This window comes from Lagenorhynchus albirostris, chromosome 9, assembly GCF_949774975.1.
Source record: "Lagenorhynchus albirostris chromosome 9, mLagAlb1.1, whole genome shotgun sequence".
Classification (NCBI taxonomy): domain Eukaryota; kingdom Metazoa; phylum Chordata; class Mammalia; order Artiodactyla; family Delphinidae; genus Lagenorhynchus; species Lagenorhynchus albirostris.
In genome coordinates this window covers 96,624,030-96,643,553 of record NC_083103.1, presented here as the reverse complement: position 1 = coordinate 96,643,553, position 19,524 = coordinate 96,624,030, and the positions used below count along the sequence as shown (strand labels likewise).

The window sequence follows — 19,524 nt, the reverse complement described above, 5'->3', positions numbered from 1 at the left end:
CTACAGGGAAGTACCATCTTCCACTGATCTGAGAAGCCCCAAGGAAGGGGCAGGGTGCTTATCTCAGGAGGTGGAAGGAACCCTACCCTCAGATTTGCCCATTCTGCAAGGCGCAGTTGAAGGTCACTTCCTCCTGGAAGACCCCCTTGATATTGTTTCTTCCTAAATGTACCTACTATTACAGTCTACTTTGTACTATTCAATATGATGAGCATATATGAAGCATATGGTGAGTTCAAAGCCCAGCAGTAAGCAAGACCCTATTCCTGTGATAGACTAGAGTGGAACTGGGGAGGGGAGATGGGGAGATAGGACACAAATAAAGGTAACGTGAAACTGAGTGACACGGGCCAAAAGGTCTGTTGGGGGGGTCCAAAGAGAAGATACCTTAACTGGTTGGGTGATCAAGAAAATGTTTCTTGGAGGATTCAGCATTGGAACTGAGCACTGAAGGATTTGGTAGGAAAGACATTGGATCTGGGGGTGGGGAGAAGCTGGGAAGAGGAGAAAGGTATTCCAGAGGGGGAACTGCGGGGCCAAAGACAAAGTGTGGGGGAGGGTGGAGCACACATGGGGGGAGGAGGGCAGAAAGCAATAAACCAGAAGTGAGGTGGGGAGAGTGCTGTGAGGGCCTTAAAGGCAGGGGAAGGGCGAGTGCAGCTGTTTGTCCATATTTTCACCTCCCTGTGAAACGGCCAGCGCTTAGGGCAGGAACACACAGGACCTCAATCTCTATCTCCTGCATCTCGTCTAGAGCCAGGACCCTGCGTACGGGAAGCCCCCAAGACGTATTTCTTGAACTGAATTAAATGTTGAGTGATATCTGCCCACAAGGCTCAGCCTGAACATACACCCGGTTAACCGGATGTTTGCAAGCTTTGGGGAGGGGAAGGTTGGGGTGTTTGGGAGGAGGTGGTAGGAGCAGAAGAACAGAAGATGCCTGTCCTTGGGGAATGTGACATCTGAGGAGGGGGCCACACTCTGCTGTGTTAATGACAAGAGAACCTACCCAGTGTGAATGACTACGGGGCCTACACTGTACGGGGGCCCTGAGGGGAGGCCCAGGAAGGCATGCAGAGGCCTCCTCGTGGGAGGTGTGATGCTGGGCTCTGGAATTCAACCCTCGGTCCCAGTGCAAAGCAAATTCCTCACTGAACTCTGACATCCCACCGCGGGCAATCAGCACCGTCCCTTCAGAGCCTAACCCGTCAAGAACATTCTCCATGTGGCATCTTACAACCTCCCTCCTAGCTGGCCGGGCCCTGGGACACCGGTTCCTCCAAGGCTGAAGGCAGAGGGACCAGCTTGTGACCTCTTGGATCTTTTTCAAGCTCTCCAGACACAGTGTAAGCAGCCTGAGTCAGGGAGGTGCAGGAGAAAGGGCTCAAAACTCAGAACCCCAAACCCCAAGTCTAGCGCCCAGGCCTCTCTTACGTGCTGAGTGACGGAACCTCGGGGGCAGCAAGTTTCCTGTACACAAGAGGTAGCATCCCTGCCTCACGGGTCAGTGAAAGTGCTCTCTAAACTGCCAGTCTCAGCGGTCACCATACCCGAGGGCGGGGTGATGCACCCCAGGTGCCCACGGGCATCAGCAGGGGCTCAGGAAGCCCGTCCTGGCTGAGCTAGGACCCTGGGGAGTAGCAAGAACAGGGAGCGATGGGGCAGAAAATGGGCTGGGAAGAGGGATGTATTTCCCCACAGTTTTGCTCCATGTTGGGCAAAAAGGTCTGTCGTGGGAACTGGGTGGGTTGACTTTGGATAAACTTTCTAGAAGGCAATTAGAGGGAAAAAGAGCAAAATAAAGTTCTCTGCCCCAATTCCAGTTCACTTGCACACAGAATTGCCTGGCCAGTGTGTTCTTCCTTCCTCCCTCTCACCCTCTCTCCCTCTCTTGCTCCTTCTTTCCTTCCTTCCACCCGCCTCTGTCCTTTCTTCACGCATCTATTCAGCCCCTACGATCCGGCGGGTACTGCAGACCTCAGCACCTCCTGTTCTCCGCTGAGACATCCCACCGGGCGTGAGCCATTGTGTCCCCTCTGCCTTCGCTGGGTCTTCTGCCCTCCCAGCTCTATCAATCACCCCTCCTTTCTGGCCCGGTCCTGAAGCCACCTGTGGCCACCTGTGGCCACCTGTGACCCGGAGACCAAGCAGGTAAGGGCACCTAAATCGCACGATCAGGGTCAGTGGAAACCTCTGTGGTCCCGCCGAGCCGTGAAAACCAGCCACGTTCCTCCAAGTTCATCCAGCACCTACCGCATCCTCTTCTCCATCCCACTGCCCTTCCCCTAGCAGCTGGGCTCCTCCTTCACTTGATTCGAGGCTCACCTGCGTGGTGCTTCTCAGCAAGCCTACAGCTGTCTTGTCCTTTGCACACAATTCATTTCCCCCTGAGCACAAGTGGCTCCTTTACGAATGGACCTCTCACATTTCCTTGCCAAAGGACATATGGAAATTATGAGTGCTACAGACTCTCCCTTTCCAGCTCGGACACACATCTACCTGAGGGAGAGGTAGCTACCCCTATAGACACTGCTTCTCCATCCTTCCGTTTGGCTATTTAAATGATGCCTTAAACTAATTTCTGTCTCTCTTGCCTCCCAGTTAATCTCTCCATCCTGAGATTCTCAAAATCACTCGTGTCAGAGCTGGAAGGGATCTTAGAAATCAACTAGTCCAACCCTCTCATTTTACAAATGAAGACAGGTCTTCAGCCAGGACAGGACTAGACTGGAAGCCCAGCATCCCTTTGTCCAGGATGGTTTCCACCCCTCTCTGCAGCACTCTTTCCCCCTCCCTTCCTGGCAAGGCTCCTCTGGAGAAGCCAGGGGATGTCATTGCTCTATCAGAATTATCCGTGCCTCGCCTCCCAGGACAGCATGGGGCAATCTTCCTGGATGCAGTTACCTTCTCAACAGCAGATGCGAGCCTGAGACTCTTGGGCCAGAGCTGGGCACGGGGAAGGGTGCCAGGCAGGCTTCTCTGCTACCCTGGGTTTAGTTATCACCCAGTTTGCCTCGTGGTCTGACTGGTTGCTTGTCCTCAAGTTAGCCCTTCAGTTAAGAGCCACTTGGGGCCTCTACTAGAACAGGACTATAAGGGCAGGACAGAGGGGGCAGTGGAAGGTTACCACCAGCTGCCCCCCCAGCACCCACTCTCCCCTTCCTCCTAACAGAACCCCCGTTTCCTGCAGGTGTCCTCCCCTCCCCCAATCAGCCATGTGCTTCTGGGGTCCCAGCCCCAGCTCCCAGGTGAGCCTGAGCGCTCCAAGAGTCATCCCATCTCCCCTGCCAATATGGGATTCGGGACTGGGCAGGTGGTCCAATTCTGACCAATGAAACACGAACTGAGGCCTGGAGTGCGGGGCTCCAGCGACGGGCTTCTCAGACGAGTTTCCTGTCTCTAGGAGAGGCTGTCCTTCCTGCTCCTCTGGACATTACTGGGTCTGGACATGACACCTGGACCTGCCGCAGCCATCCTGGCTCCATCCTGAGGATGAAGTTGACACCAAGGGCGCAGAGCAGAGATGCAAGGAACCTGGGTTTCTAACGACATCGCTCCAGGATCTGCCCTACCTCTGGACCTACTGTGACACATGATAACACACTTCCTTTTTGGTAAGAGACCGTTTCATTCTGGATTTCTGTTACTTGAATCTCAGAGCATCCTAATTGGTACCGAGGCCTTGGGGACCCCCTTTGTCTCCGGGCAGGCCCCCAGGGAGGCCTGGCCTTATCCCCTCTCTAACCCCCCTTCTTCTTCTTTCGAGGCTGCGTGCTGGTCCCCGGAGACTTGCAGACACAGCTCACCGTGCCATTCCTCACATCCTCCCACCAGGCCCCAAGCTCCTCCTGCCACACGGTTGCCGCTATGCCCACTCCATCTGGGATGTGGTTTTCTTCGCTGATGCTCCCTTATTAGCAAATGATCCAGATGCTGGGAAATCGGCGTGTGTCTGTTTGCAGTGTTCTTTGGCATCTTGAACTCTGGGGCCTTCAAGATTCTTCGAGTGCTTCTAGTAATTACAGCTCCAGCAAAGGATGCTGGGGGTGGGAAGGAGGAAGCGGATGGAAGGAACATCATCAAGGTCCCTGTCTCCCCTCCAACTGTATCCTGCCTTCAGAGAGGTGACACAGCTGACGTGTCCCAGTGTGCTCAGGGCTTCATGGGTCCTTTCTGCAGTTCAACTTGGGCTGATTTGAGCTCCTGAAACCTCCTAAGTCCCGAACATCTTCTTTTTTTCTCAGCTCAGCCTCCTAAGGGTCCTCCGTAGATCACCAGCCGGCTCCTGGCAATCAGCCCGGGTCTCTCACTGGGATCCTCCAGCTGCTTCTCTGAAACCTTGTCTCCCATCCACACTCCTCCAGCTTATTCCCCCCACCCCGTCCACCGTTGCCAATGTCACCTCGATGGTCTGAGAGCCTGTAATCTAATCTCTGCCTCATCAACTTTTCCATCTCACTGAGGGTCTCCATCCCAAAGCACCTTTTTGCTCTCCGAATTGCTTTCTTCCTCTACTATTATTTACTAATTTAGCTCTGGAAAGCATTTGGGGAAGAGTTCTGGTACCCAAATGGCGCTCCATCCATGTCTCCAGGGCTGGGCCTGTAGTGCCCACCATCCCTGCCCCTTCCCGTCGTCCATCCGCTTCCCTTTCACGAGCCCTCACTGTCTTTCTGTGGTTTCTGTTTCCCATCCACATGTGTGTGCCTCTGGGTCTTGTCTCTGCTTCTCCTGTCCTGTCTCTTCTGAATATTAAATCCCCCAAATGACTCAACCCTCATTTAAAATCCTCTCCTGTCTTGGCTCCAAAATGTTGCTTGGCAAACACCCTCAATTCTCTTGTTTTTATATTTTCATTTGTTTCCTCATTGTTATCTTCTTTTGAGCTGTTTGTAAATTGTTCAGGGGAATGAAAGACTCTGTATAAATTAAGATGAATCAACCTGACTCAGGGAATAGCGGCTGAGTTTCTCCCCCACCCATCCAAGTAAAAATAAGAATGTCTTCTAAACTCACACCTGTAACCCTCATCTTCCCTGATACCCCCCAGATCACTGGATTCCCAGAGTCCTCTTGGATGTCCGTGTGTCTCAGAACTTCTGTCGCTTAAACTCTGACCCCCAACATAATACCAGGACAGGAACCATTAAAATCTCATGGAGTAGTTCTTACAATCTGGGTTTTATTCAATGAAATAAACACTTAATTACAAACAGCTGTTTTAGCCTAAATTCTAATTACTTAATCTAGCCATCTGTAATTTTAATGATTTTCCACGATTTCTGTTCTTTGCTGCGTGATGAATGGGATTGGCACGTGAAATTAGAGGGGATGTGTCTCCCTTCACGACACTGTCTTCTGTCATTGTCATCACCTCTGGCAAGAAGCATGTCTGTGGCTCGCTGGCAGCCACCTGGCGGACACAGCCTCGTGGGCGCAGCGCTGAGCTTTTCCCTTTGGTGGTCACCCTTCGGTTCAGCCACTCCCTCTCTGTGCCCTTGGAAGTGGGCCCCTGTTCCAGCGAGCTGCAACTGGAATATCATGGGCCGACTGGGAAGATGAGGAAGACAGGGAGACACACTCCAGTTGGGAGGAAAAGAAATGAGACAGAAGAAAATGCAAAGAAAACGTGGCATGTGGGAGAGAAAGAGGAACAGAAAGAGAAAGGAAGGAAGGAGGTTATGGTGACAGAGGAAAGTGGAAAGGGAAGAGTGAGGGGAGGAGATGAGAAGGAAAAGAGAATGGAACCGATGGAGAGAGGAGGGGAGAGGGGAGAGGACCTTGGAGGAAAGGGAGGGAGAGGAGAGCAGTCCCTCCGAGACAGGAGTGGTTGCAGCCTCTGTAGAAAGCTGGATGGGGCGACAAACAGGGCTGTGCTTTCCTGGAACTGATTCTTTCTCACCTGCCGGCTCCCCAGCAGATGAAAGAGCTGGGCTGTTTGTGCTGGGAATTTATGGGAAGAGGCACTGCTTTGCCAAAGGTAGATGCTTAAGCGAGAAGCCTCGAGAAAGATTTGTTGCTTCCAGGTGAGGAGTTGCTGTATCACCTTCCCTTCAGAGACCACAGAGACCATGGCTGGAAGGCTCTGTAAGCTCTAGTCCAGGCTTCCCTGTAGCACCATCCTCTGGAGGCCCTCGGCAGGCCCCGGCTCTCCTCATTTCTCCTCAGTTTCTTCATTTGTCAAAAAGGGATGCACAACCGCTCTTGTCTGTTACTAGGGTGCCATGAGGAGGAAGACGTCAGGGTGCGATAATTTCAAGCATCAGTGGTTCAGCATTCTGTCCGTTTCTTCACTCCCTGACTCTGAGTTTGTGAACGTGGCATTCTTTGGCCAACGAAATGAGGTGGAAGTCACAGTGTGCCTGTCCTGGGAGCCTAGGACTACGAGGTCTTGTGCATTTCCACTTGCTTTGCTGCTCTCCTGCCACCCCCGTGAGCACATACCAGGCTGGCCTGCTGGGTCGGGAGAAGGAGAGGCATGTGGGGCAGAGCCATCCCAGCCTAGATCAGCCGACCCCCAGGCATTGAGTGAGCTCAGCCGGATCAGCAGAGCTGCCTGCTGAGCCAGCGTAGACTAGCTGATCGCTAGCTGACCCTCAGATGCACGAGCTGCATAAACGTTCATCGCTGTAAGCTGGTGAGATTTGAGGGTAGGTTGTTACACAGCATTTCTGTTGCAAAAGCTACCTGATGTATTTACTCATGCTTCTCCCAGTGTCTGGCAGATGGGATGTTAAATAAACTCATTCAATGAATAACTGTGAATTGAGGATGGAAGCATATCCCATTTTACCTTCACAACAGTCCTCTAACATGGTCAAGCATAATTGCCCACAATTAGAGAAAAAAGAATCTGAGGCCCAGAAGGGTTACATAGCTACCTAAGATCACACAGCAAGAAAATAGCAAAGCCAGTGTTTGAATCCAGGTCCTGTGCCTCTAAGGCTAGTGCTCTTTTCAGCACATGTGAGCACAGCCAGAGCTGGCCCTACAGCCCTGTGAGTGGCACTGCCTGGCCTTGGTGTTGGGTCCTTATGAGGCAGGTACCAAGGGCTTCCCATCTGCCTGTTCGTGGTCAATGTGGGCACGAATGGAAGGGCTGAAACCCTCAGAGGGACATCAGCAGTGTGGCACTGGGACCCTTAATATCACTTGGCCAAAGCCAAATGTGAAACGGTTCGGGTTGGAGAGGAGGTGGCAGGTTTTGTTTTCTCTCCTGATACTGTGCTGTGAGCCTTTGAAGAGTGTCAGCACCTCATTACAATACCGGAGTCATGACTGCAAGACCCATGGTAGAGACCAGGAGCACAGGGCTGTACTCCTGCCAGGAGGGGTGAGCCTGGTCTTATCCCTACCCTGTGCTTGAGGAAATACTCACTGTCCCTTAAGCCGCTGGGGGTGAGGACTCCCGTCTTTCAGATGTTTCGACCCTGCCAAATCCTTCCTATGGAATCTTCCCTCTTTCAGCTCTAAAACACCCTGTTGGGATGTGCTCTGGAAGCTTAAGAGCCTTGCGACTCAAGTTCTCACGCCTCCTTCTCCCATGCGCTTCCCTGATGAAAGCTCCCCGAGCTTTGCATGAGCTCTGACCCTCCGGAAAGTTATGTGAGCATCACATGAGCTGCCTTATGGGGCTTTGGGAGGCTTCAATGTAACCTGGCTAGGACAGATCTAGAAAGCCACGCCCTCTCATCTCCTGAGAACCTGTCATTTAGCAAATGGACACGAGCAGACCTTCCTGAGCTGCCCCACAGAGCAAGGACATCAGACCCAGTGGAGAACAGCCAGGGAAACCTCTGTCTCCATCACAAATGGAGGGGAAGGAAGCGCAGGGGGGAAACACACGGGTGAAGGCACAAAGGAAGTCTCTCTGGACAAGTTCTACCGGGGGCAGTGGTCCAGGGAGATGAAAGGCCCTGGACCAGGAGTATCAGAATCTAGTTTCACCTGCAAGAGGCTTGGTGTTTGCCCTTGAACAAGAGCCCCGCATCCTCGTCCCTCACCCCCATTCCCAGCCTGGGCTTCAGTCTGTCTGAGAAATGAGGGAACAGATCAGCTAAAGCCCTTTCCAATGGTAAGAGTCTTGGACCCTGAACTCAGGCGGGTCTTAGCAACAGCATCATCAGGAGTCTGGCCACAGACATCCTAAGTGACCAGTCGGGGCCTCTCTCCCTGCAGACTCCTCTACGCTTGCTGCTCACGGCTCCCCACCTCGCCAAACGTGTCCCTTGTGACCACTTCCCAGCATCTCTACAGCCTCTTTTTGAGCTGGGCCTGGAGAAGCTGGAGTCCAGGGGGGTCTGGTGCACAGAGGGGGCGTGCGTGGCGGCAAAGGGGCACCAGGGAGGGGCTTGGTGGGCACTTACTGCGGGCCCCGTGAAGGGCACATGGTCACAGTTCTCCTGCCAGGACTGGTTGAGGCTCTGGGCAAACTCTTGGAAGAAAGCATGGGACTGGTTGAAAATGGAAAATCCCAGGATGTTGACGCGATCATCCACGAGGCTGTCCATCCTCTGGAGCGAAAACTCCTGAAAGACGCAGCAGTCAGAGCAGAGCAGGGTTAGGAAGGGAAGAGTGGGGTGGGCTCTGCAGGAGCACGGCTGGGCAGTACGCTCTAGCCACATGGACACCATTGCCAGGCGCTCTGCTAGGTGTCAGAGTCCAGAGATAACGGAGAGTTCTTCTTCATGTAGCTCACAGTGTTGAGGTGCCAGGAGGGAGAAGAGAGAAATAAACAGAAAGATGTCTAAGAGAGGCATGTGTACGATGCTCTGGGCGGAGAGAGAAAGAAAAACACAAATGAGATTGTGGAGGCAGGACTGGGTCTGCAGAAGGTGTGACCCATGGGCTGAGTCTTGAAGGATGCCTAGGCGTTTTCTGGGTAGAAAATGTGGATGGACAAAGGCTATTCCAGACAGAAGTCACCATGGATACAAAGGCATGGAGGTGAGACAGTGCGTGGGCGCCTGCCGTGTACTTTGACAGAAGCATCGCTCCTCAAAGTGTGTCCGCAGAACACCTGCCATCAGACTCCCCCAGGTATCTGTAAAAAAAGTGATGATCCCTGCACCCCACCGAACACCAGCTGAATCTGCACCTCGGGAGCCGAGGCCCAGGAGTCTGCATTTACAGCAGGGCCCAAGGTTATACGCACACCAGTGTTTGGGAGTCACTGGGTCAGCACCAGGAAGCATGTGGGTGGGGAGACAGTGAGAGATGAGGCTGGAGACGTCAGCAGGGGCCGGAGAACAGCGGCCCCGCTGCCAGGCTGGGGAGCTCGCACTTCATCCTGTAGTGATGGGACCTAAGGGCACTGTCAGCAGAGGAGTGACAAGGTCAAGTTTGCTAAGAAGGTCTGCAGGTAGGGTTGCGCCTTCATTAGTTATTACTATCGTTTACTCATTTAACACACATTTAAGTGCTTATTATGTGCCAGGCACAGAGGATGTTCTAGACACAGAAGTTGTGGACAAGAAACACATTTCCTGATGTCCAGGAACTTGCAGCTTCGGGGAAAAGACAGATTGTAAATAGACAAATAAATACATATACTGTCAGATATCTATGGGGGGTGAGGGTGGGGCTGCTACTTGAGATGAGGCAGTCAGAGAAACCCCATGTGGGGCAGTGACATTTAGAAGCTCAAAGGAATTCTCCCAGGAGGTGTGGCCCTCACCCGATCACCTGGCCGGGGCCACGTGCTCACTCAGCTAAAACCTGCAGGCGTGAGTCTCACTGAGGCCAGATAGTGTCACAGGGAGAAGAATCCCCCTCCTCAGGCAGGGCTGAGCTCAGAGCCCTGGACTCCCAAGACCCACCTGGGCCCTATACAGGGAAACCAGGCAATTCGGCTCGCCAATTCCCGCTCCCGGAATAATGCCTTCAAATGCGGGTCAGGCCATCCTCGTGCGTTGAATTCATATTCATCACACGTTCATTCCACGTGCCTCACACACAGCTCTGCGCCTGGTGGGCACGTGGTCGTTAGACCCCGGGACTAAGCCATCAGCCACTAGCCTGACAGGACCGATGGCAGGGGCCTTGGGCTTACTTTGTGGCTGAACAGAAACATGACTTTCCTTCAGGAGGCCTCCTTGTCTTAAGACTCAGCTGCTCTAGGCGTCTGGCACGTCCCCGGCATCCTCCCTCACGTCCACAGCCACGGCCAAGCCCTTGGGCCGCAGGCCTGAGCTCTGCCCAGAATCCACCCTTATTAGCTGCAGCTTGCAGACTGAAGTTACAAAGATTCCTTTGGCGCCACCAACCCCTGACAGCATAGAGTGGGATGAGGATTAAGTGTATTTTGGATCCTGCCACACTCCCGCCAGGGGAACACGGACGGGCCAGAGAACGTATTGATTCATAAGCTGATATTATCTCCTGTCTCCCCAACAGGGCAGCTACCCATGCACCACGGGCTATCAGCAGACACGAGGGGACAGATGGCTAATGAGAAGAGATGCACCTGGCAAGGGGGAGGTGGCAGGGTGCAGAGCCAGGCTGCTGTCAGGCAACCGAGGGGCCTCCCCAGTTGTGGTTGATGTGGAGGGAGACGTCCCCTCTCCCTCGGCTTCCTTGTCAATGTGGGCAGCTCATCACGCCCCGCCCTATCCTCACACGCACAGCCTGGTGGAAGGAGGCCCATTTCAAGAATCCCCGACACTGTGATGTCTACAGACGCACAGTGGCAGTAGAGGGGATACGCGGTAAGGGCTTCGGTGTTCCAATCCAGGTCCCACACTATACTGAAATGTATGAACTTCAGCAAGTATGGCCTTCAGGATCTGGGCTTCAGATCCTCATTTAGTAAAGTGGGCGCAATGACAGCAACCTCAGAGATTGTTCAAGGAACAAGTAAGATGCACGCACAAGGCGTATCACATCTGGCCCAGAAGAAGTGTTCAACACGCGACAGTTACCGAAAGGCTACCGTGAGATCGCGGGCAGCTTCTGGCTCCCTGCTTCTTTAGTTCCACTTGTCTTGGAAACCTGAGTTCGGAAGGTGTTTCCTTGAAATGCACGTCACCGGCAGAGTAAGAATGAATGAATGAATTACAGACACTTAGCGACAGCCCCTCCAGAAGTCAGCCAGCCTGTCTTCCTGCCTTTTAATTCCTACCTTCTCATCCCCCAATTATATCCTATTTTCAAAGGCCCCTTAAGATAAAAAGATCCAGGAGCTTCCTTGATAATCCAATGCATTTATAATGACCCATGGGAGAGCTTGTAAAAGGGCAAGAAAGGGGTGGCGTGTTCTCTTACTGTAATTTCCCAGAACACTCCAGGCTCTATTCTTTAAGCATCCCCAGTTAGGAAATGCTTCCTTATGTCTAAACTTACACTCTCCTGCTGCTATTGAAGACTGGTATCTAAGCAAATATGGGAAACAGCTGACCACCGCCAGTCTGTACGCAAAGAAAATCTTCTAAGCTCTAGTATTTCTCAGAGTGTGTTCCTCAGGACACTAGCTTTTCCAGGAGGCGTTAACAGGCGTTTCGTGAAAACAAGGTCCCATGTTCAAATGAGGTGAGCAAACACTGCGTGTTCTAGTCACCTTTTCAAGATTCACAATGCACGCTAGCACATTAAAGGGTTAAAGAAGTCCTACAGTAAAGCAGCTTAATTTTGCTTAACCCAGAACTTTCCAAACATATTGACCATGGAACACTTTTCCGCCCCAAATCCATGAATGTCTCGCAGGAGCCTTCTACAGAATGTCCGGTGGGAAATGTTACTCTAAGCATATCCAGGGAAACATGTATCATGACTCCCAAACTAAGTGGTGGAGGCACTAAGCTGAGAGGGATATTACATAAAATTAACCAGTTTCAGGATGGGAGGGGAGTAAAGGCCCTCTGGCTCCTGTCGTCCACCATGAGCTCTGGCCAAGCCTCACTCAGGTACCCTGTGCTCCCCCAGCCACGCTGCCCGGCTGGCTGTGACCTTAACCGAAATGACAGTGTTAGGAGCCCTGGGGTGGATCAGGTTCTCACGGGGACCTTGATTCTCTTCTTATAAATGTCCCGGGAAGGAAAATCTCAAGGTCCCCACTCCCAATGGCAGTGGATTCCATCATCACCGAGAGACCAGGGGAACCAGGGTGAGGAACAGAGCCAAAGGCCGCCTGGTAAGGCCGAGTGGTAGCACAGAGACCAAAATCGAGTCTTCAATTACCCCAAGGGCGCTTGCCTTTGTGACGGTGCTTGTGGCACCAACACATTTCATGCCCGTGTCCTCTTGCGCCCAAGGCCTGTGTTTTCCTGAGAGCAGGGATGCGCCTGCCCCATTTTCGAACCCCACACTGCACCCAGCATAGTGCCCGATGCCTAGAAGTTGTTTGGTAAATATTGGTCAAGGCTGTTGATGGAAGACGTTTCAATGCCCTGGGGTCCTCCCTATGCCTGACTCCGCCCATGGTCTCACCCCTATAGAAGGTATAAGAACATGCGCAGAACTGGTACCACCCCTTGACTGCCTTCCGGAAGTTACATTATTAGGTTTTGAAGAGCAAATCCCCGACAGCTCGTTTTCTTGTCACTGGGCTTCCTCATTTAAAAAGTTTTACATGTGCACACATTTGTGTATGTGTGAGCATGTTTGTGTGTGTGTGTGTGTGTCCTTCTGTATACAGTGATCTTCAAGGGACTGAGTAACTGCAATTAAAGGTCATGTCGTGGCCACAAGTGAACACAGGGGAGTGTTATCTGGAATGAAGGGTGTTCAGAACGGGCCTGGAAGGAACGCGGCGCGCATAAAGGCTTGAGAGCCACGTGGGTGCTGCGTCTCAGCTGAGTGACCCTCACTTTCTCCAGCAGCTGTGACATTTCCAATGTCCTGCTTTGCCCACCGGCGTCCACTCACCGGTCCGTTGCAGGGACCACTCCACGGCCCTACAGCCTGCTCATCCACCAGGCCAGGAGCAAGGGCAGGCTGTGAGGGGGGAGGGGGAGGGGGGAGGGTGCAAGGTCAGCCGACTTTGATCCAGACTCGGCTCCTGTGCTTGACTTGAAGGAGAAAAGCAGGAAACCAAAGCACAGGTCCAGACCATGTCCTGGGGTCAAGTCCATCTCCTAACCCTTTGCTGCCTAGGCCTGGGTCCAGGTGAAATGGGGAAGTGGGGGAAAGGCATTGTATTCTCTCCGCCCAGCAGCCCCTTCTCCCTTATTTCTTTTCCCTATTTCTAACCCACCTAGGGCATGACTATTGCCTGGGCCACTTAAGCTAGACACTTCAAAGGCAGCCTCAACCCCTGCTTCCTTTAACCGGTCAATCCTTTCCAATCTGTCTCCTAAATGTCTCCTGAATCTGTCCCTTCCTTTCCAATCCCACCAGGTCAGGCCTGCATCATTTCTCCCTTGCAGTCGCCCATTAAGCGAACCGCCCCTCTGATCTCGGGAGACGTGGCCACTACATGGCACAACTCCCAGCTGCCATTCACATCGATGGTCATGTGAATGGCGCCCCCTGGAGTTGTGCCAGGTGGCGATCTCATCAGGAGACAGCAGGATATGGTAGAAAGAGATTTCGAAATAAGACAGTCGTGGGTTCAAATTCTGTCTCGTCACATATTGGTTGGGTGATCTTGGGCAGGCCGGTAAACTCTGAATTTCGATCTGCTCACCTGTCAAATGCAGATAAGAACATCCACCTTGCAGGGCTAATTCACACATAGTGCAGTCCATCCTCCATGCTGCCTCTTCTCCTTCCTTCTCCTGGTCTCCACACTCTAGCTGGGTCCTGACAAAGGGAACTATCTGGCCTGGGGGCTTCTCTTGCCTTCTCCTCTCCCCCCTCGCTCTGCAAGAAGCTATCCTTAGCTACTTGTCAAGTGAGAAAAGTTTTGCTAAGCAAGTCACCACAAGGTGCTAAATTGCTTGGTGTAGCTATTTGTGTCGAGACAGAAGCCTTGAGTTCAAGCTGCAGATCTTCCAACTATACATAACTCTAACAAAGCAGTAATTATAATCATAATAACTGAGACCATTTATTGACCACCAACTGTGTGCCTGGCAGAACTAAGCACTTCACATGCATGATGTCAAGCCATCCTTACAGCAGCCCTATGGCATGGGAGCTATTAGCGCCAATTTATAGCTGAAGGAGCAGAGACCCGGAGCAGTGAAGTGGCTTCCTCATGGCCACACAGCTGTAACCAGACCCAGACCCAGTGCTCTATGTGCTTGGATCACTTACTCCCCACCGTGAGTGGGGCACCAAGGGGCAGAGGACACTGAGTTCCTGCTGATTGTGCAGTAAAAGAGCTGGCAAAATAGGGTTAAATTCATTTCAGAATACACACAGCTCGGCTTTAAGAGCAGTGACTTCTTTTTTTTTGCGGTACACGGGCCTCTCACTGTTGTGGCCTCTCCCGTTGCGGAGCACAGGCTCCGGACGCGCAGGCTCAGTGGCCATGGCTCACGGGCCCAGCCGCTCTGCGGCATGTGGGATCTTCCCGGACTGGGGCACGAACCCGTGTCCCCTGCATCGGCGGGTGGACTCTCAACCACTGTGCCACCAGGGAAGCCCATGATTGATAACTTTTTAACTTTCTCACCCCAGGAGCACTGAGAACACCAAAAGATTCCAATTTCTTAAGCCATTATTAAGAAGCTGGAACGATGGAAGACATCCTCAAGACTACATCACTCCTAAACTTGAACTTCTTATTGTTCCACCCCAATCTGATCCCCTCCCTACCTGTGAATGTGACCACTATTCACCCATCATTCAGGCTAGGATCTGGAATTCACCCTCCACTTCTCCCATTCGCACACACCTCATCTCATCCGTGTATGCACGCATGCAGTCAGTCATTGTCACTGGAAACATTTCACCTCCTTAACATCTCTTGAATTTGTCCCCTGCTCTCCATCCCTGTCGCCTCTACCTCAATTCATATCTTCACCAGCTTATTCTTGGACTACAAACGATTTTGGTTTCCCCTCCTCCAGTCTTGCCTTTCTCCAGGTTCCTCCTTCATGCTATAGCTGGAGAGCTCTTTCTCAACTATCCATTTGATCACGCACCCCTCTCCACCTCCCAATGCCGCTGACTGCACACAGGACAAAACCAAAGTCCTGGACATATCTGTCTTTTCACGGTATGATTCCTGTCTACCCCTCTGCTCCTTCTTCACCTTGACCTCCTCCATCATCCAAGAACTGGCCGCTGTCCTCACAGGTATACCTAGCATCACTTAAAGATTTTTATCATGAGTTTGTTCAAAGCAACTTCCCAAGGACTGGGTGCTATTGAAGGCAACTGTACTTACATTACCAGCAGCTACCCTGGTGCAGAGCTTATGGAAAGAAGTCAGGGCTGGTGACTGAATGAATTGAGGAAGGGAACACCTGTCAGGCTCTTCCTCATCTTACCGCATGGGCAGCCTGGTCCTCTCTACTTTCAAGGCTCTTTCGTATTCATTTTCCCTTGGTACCCAAGGTATGGTGGAGGCCAGGACCCAGACCCTTGTCTTATAAGTGGCCTCGTAGCCTTTCTCAGGAAAGCCCCAAAGCCACCAGGAGTCCAGAGTCTCCTGGGTACGCTCACATCCTCTCCCTCCCTCCAGGGACCTGTCTATTTATCTGCATCAAAGCCTGTGCTCTCAGCAGACTAGGTGATTGCTTTTTGTGTAATAGGTCTTTGAAGAAAGGAGCAGCTGGGAGGCTGATTCATACCTGTCATTGAATTCTAATTAATGGGAGATCTGGCCCTAGAACTTCCGGCTCCCAGCTTTCCTGGCTTCTTCTCCCTGCGTGTCTCCTATTCATTTATCTCCATGATCTGAGCATGTACAGCCCTCCCTCCCAGGAACCCTGTCCCTCCTCTGCTTTTCTTTCCCAACATGAGTCCACAAATAGGACTTCAAAAGCAGACCGTATTCTCTAGTTCAACACTCTGTTGCCTGTACCTTACTCTGCATCTGTGCTTAGCAAGTGCTCATACATTCATTAAATGAATTCATGTTCACCAGCAAACGCCCATCAGGGTGGGACCACCTTTACCAAGGCTTCTGTCATTTGCTCCCAGGAAGAAGGAAGACAGAGGCCAGGGGGGAGAACCCTGCCACCTCTCCCCCAGCAGCTCTGACTTCATTTTGTCTTTAGAAGACTTTTGCGCCGCTGGGACTAAATAAGTGGTTACTAACTATAAAGCCAAAACCTCAGTAGATCAAACTGACATGAGCAATGGTGGAGGCTTTGTGCTCTCCCCTTGGGCTGGGGGCGTCACTGCTTTTCCGAAGGCCTGCTTCCTCTGTCAGGCATTGATTCCTCACCTCTGAGGCCCCCCGCACTCAGGATCCACTGATCAGGCCTTCTGTCTACACGTCAGGTATTAAACCTCTCTCTTTCCAGGTCCCAACTCATTAGCCTCAGGCTTGTAGAGACGCAAGGCACCCCTCCCCATCTCAGCAGGGGTGCTAGGAGTTGTAGAGGAAGATGAGTGACACTGTCAGTCAGCAGCCTCGGCCTCCTCCCCATTCTGCAGCAGGACCAGTGAGGGGCTCCTACAGGGGCTGGGCGTCTCGCTGCCTACGACACGCTCGAGATCACTCAGGAAGTATGTGACTAAGGCAGGACCGGGACCTGAGCCACCGGGCACTCAGACGGGTTCCCACAGCAGGAGGGAAATGTAAGTAACAGGAGATTTTTCAGATCTTGGCCATTTTTGCCTCATTCTACAAAAAAACAAAAACAAACCAAAAACCCTATCTCTGTCAAGGTACATCTCCTTAGTGGCAAGGGGAGGCAAGTCCCAAACAGTGGTGAGCACAAGTGCCAGGGGAACAGAGAGGGGTGGCCCTTCTCTCAGAATGCCTGTCTATTTCCCAAGCTGCGAGCTCACTGCAAGCTGAGGCCTGAAAGGTGAGCGGGAGTCAGCAGGTTAGGAGGTGGAGCAGCTTCTAAGACAGAGAAAGGCCAGGATGCACGGAGCCCCGAGGAGTGACCGAGGCAGGGGCTCCGTGCGGGGCCCTGCAAGCCACCCGGTCTGGCTGGAGTGCTGGGCTACGGGGAAGGGTGCAGGTAGAGCCCAGAGGTCTGTTCAAAAGGGGCTGCTTTGGACTTTATCCTGGGGGTGATGGGGAGCTATTGCAGGGTTTTAAGCAAAAGAGAGGTATCATTAAAAGTAGTTTTAGGGTTTCCCTGGTGGCGCAGTGGTTGAGAGTCCGCCTGCCGATGCAGGGGACACGGGTTTGTGCCCCGGTCCGGGAAGATCCCACATGCCGCGGAGTGGCTGGGCCCGTGAGCCATGGCCGCTAAGCCTGCGCGTCCAGAGCCTGTGCTCCGCAGCGGGAGAGGCCACAACAGTGAGAGGCCCGCGTACCGCAAAAAAAAAAAAAAAAAAGTGGTTTTAGAAAGATCTTAACTCTGGGCCAAGATAAAAATCCAGCTTTGAAACTCACAGGAGAGGCGTCCACCATGTGGGTGATGGCTGGAGGCTTCAGCTGGATGGGCAGGTGTCATGCTTCCCGCTGGGCTATGAACGGGAGCTGTCAGCACCACAAACACAGGGCTGGGGGAGCCTCAGATGGTGATTAATTGAGAGGTTGGTGCCTTTGACTCTGAGGGAAGCCTGATGCTGGGGAGAGAGGAGCTGGATCGCTTAATAATAACAAGAGCATTTGCTATTCCTAATGGTGCTTGTAATACGATCAACACTTATAATGTAATAATAATAATACAATTTGCCATCATGTCTTTTCTGCTCAGTTTCTTTATGCTTTCCAAACATTCCCTACATCCCAAACACTCTTCTCAGCAGGGCCCAAATTCCTCAGTGCCAGGATCCCCTGAGGTAGCCGCAGCATCCCAAGGGGGCTCAGTTTCCCCTTTGCAGAGCACCAAAGGCGTCGAGGGGCATGCCCCGCCTGAGCCCCACAGTGGGCCAGCAGAGGGAACCTGGGTCTACCATCTATACTGTCAGGGGATGTACCATTTCCTGCCCTAAGAGACTCCAGGGCCTTCCTTCTGCTTCCCTGGCTACATCTCTCCTTGTCTCTCCATTCACCAGGTGACTGGGGGCAGGGGGAGGGGGAAAATGAAATAAACTAATTCACATGATTAGTGCATGGAGTAGGCAGGATTCTAAGATGACTCCTGCCAGGATTCCATGCCCCCCACCCCCCACACACAATCCCTAGGAATGTGACTGTGATGAATTTGACTTCTGTGATTAGGTTATGCTGCATAGCACAGCTGACTTTAAAAGAGAGAAATTATCCAGGCACACTAGCCCTGTAAAAACAGTTTTCTCTGGCTGCTTGCAGAAGAAGAAGTCAAAGAGATTCAAAGTATGAGGAGGCCTGGACGAGAGGGAGATTCTCTGTTGATGAAATGGAGACATCACAGAGGGCGTCATGGCCAAGAAAGGGATGAGATAGAGGGGATGGAGGGGTCATGGGCAAGGACCGGAGGGTGACCTCTGGACGCTGAGAGTGGTCCCTAGGCAAGAGCTCGGAAGAAAACAGAGATTCCAGTCCCGCAACCAACCACAGGGATATGAATTCTGCCAACAACAGGAATGAGCCCGGATGAGGTCCCTGAGCTCCTGATGAGAACGTGGCCGGCTGACACCTACATTTCAGCCTGAGCAGAGAGCCCAGCCGTACGGTGCAGACATCTGACCTACAGTGCTGTGAGCCAGTTGCTGGTGAGGTTTAAGCTGCTAGCTTTGTAGTAGTCAGTTTCACAGTCATAGATAACTCAAACAGCACAGGAAAGCAATAAAGATCATTTTGTTAAGGACAAGATGTGGGTAGGGAGGTGAAGGGCAAATTCTCCGCTGGACCACTTGTTGATTGCATGACCTCGGATGAAGCTTTCCGATTTCTCTGGGCCTTAGTTCCCTGCTCGGTGGATATTTTGAGGATTTAATATCTTGAACATAAATCTCCTAGTATGGTGTGTGGCACATCGCTGGAACTCGGCGGGGGGGGTGATGATTACAGTACCAGGTTGTGGAAATGGGTAGATTTTTATGATCAGACTCTTGATTGTGGATTATTGGGAATTACTGGATCACTGGACAGAGGCAAGGCTGGGGCATCTCTCACTGAATTAATGGGACTATCCATGACAGAGGTCAAGGCAGGTCTCCCCTCTCCCAAAGCTCTATTAGGCAGAAGGCGCGAGCAGTCAGAGGGGGACGTTTCCATTATGTTTCTAGAAATACTGAGTCAGCGTAGTCCCCAGAGTCTAGTTCTTATTTCAATTTGATTTATCTCACAGGTGCAGTCTGGTGCAGCCCGTCAGCAACACACACACAGGCATGGATGTGGGAGAGCGAGAAGAGAGAGAGAGAGAGAGAGAGAGAGAGAGAGAGAGAGAGAGAGGGAGAGAGAGAGAGAGAAAGTGTGTGTCGGGGCAGATGCAAGGAATGAGCTTCAATTCTATTAAATGGATGATACGCAAATATCTCCAAACATGGTTCTGGGAGTCCCGTGGGACCTGTGTTCACTGTCACACTGTTTGTCAAACACGAGTAAAGGGGCTGACAGATAATTGGTTCCTCCAACGCCAGGGT

The 19,524-nt window shown here is 52.2% G+C and overlaps 1 protein-coding gene across 1 annotated transcript in view; it reads right to left on the bottom strand.

Moving 5' to 3' along the window:
* GRIK4 (glutamate ionotropic receptor kainate type subunit 4) overlaps window positions 1-19,524 on the bottom strand; it is a 311,751-nt gene that overhangs the window by 105,121 nt on the left and 187,106 nt on the right. Inside the window, exon 7 of the mRNA XM_060157982.1 lies at window positions 8,367-8,528. Coding sequence (XP_060013965.1) covers window positions 8,367-8,528 — 162 coding nt within the window. The remainder of the gene's footprint in view (window positions 1-8,366; window positions 8,529-19,524) is intronic.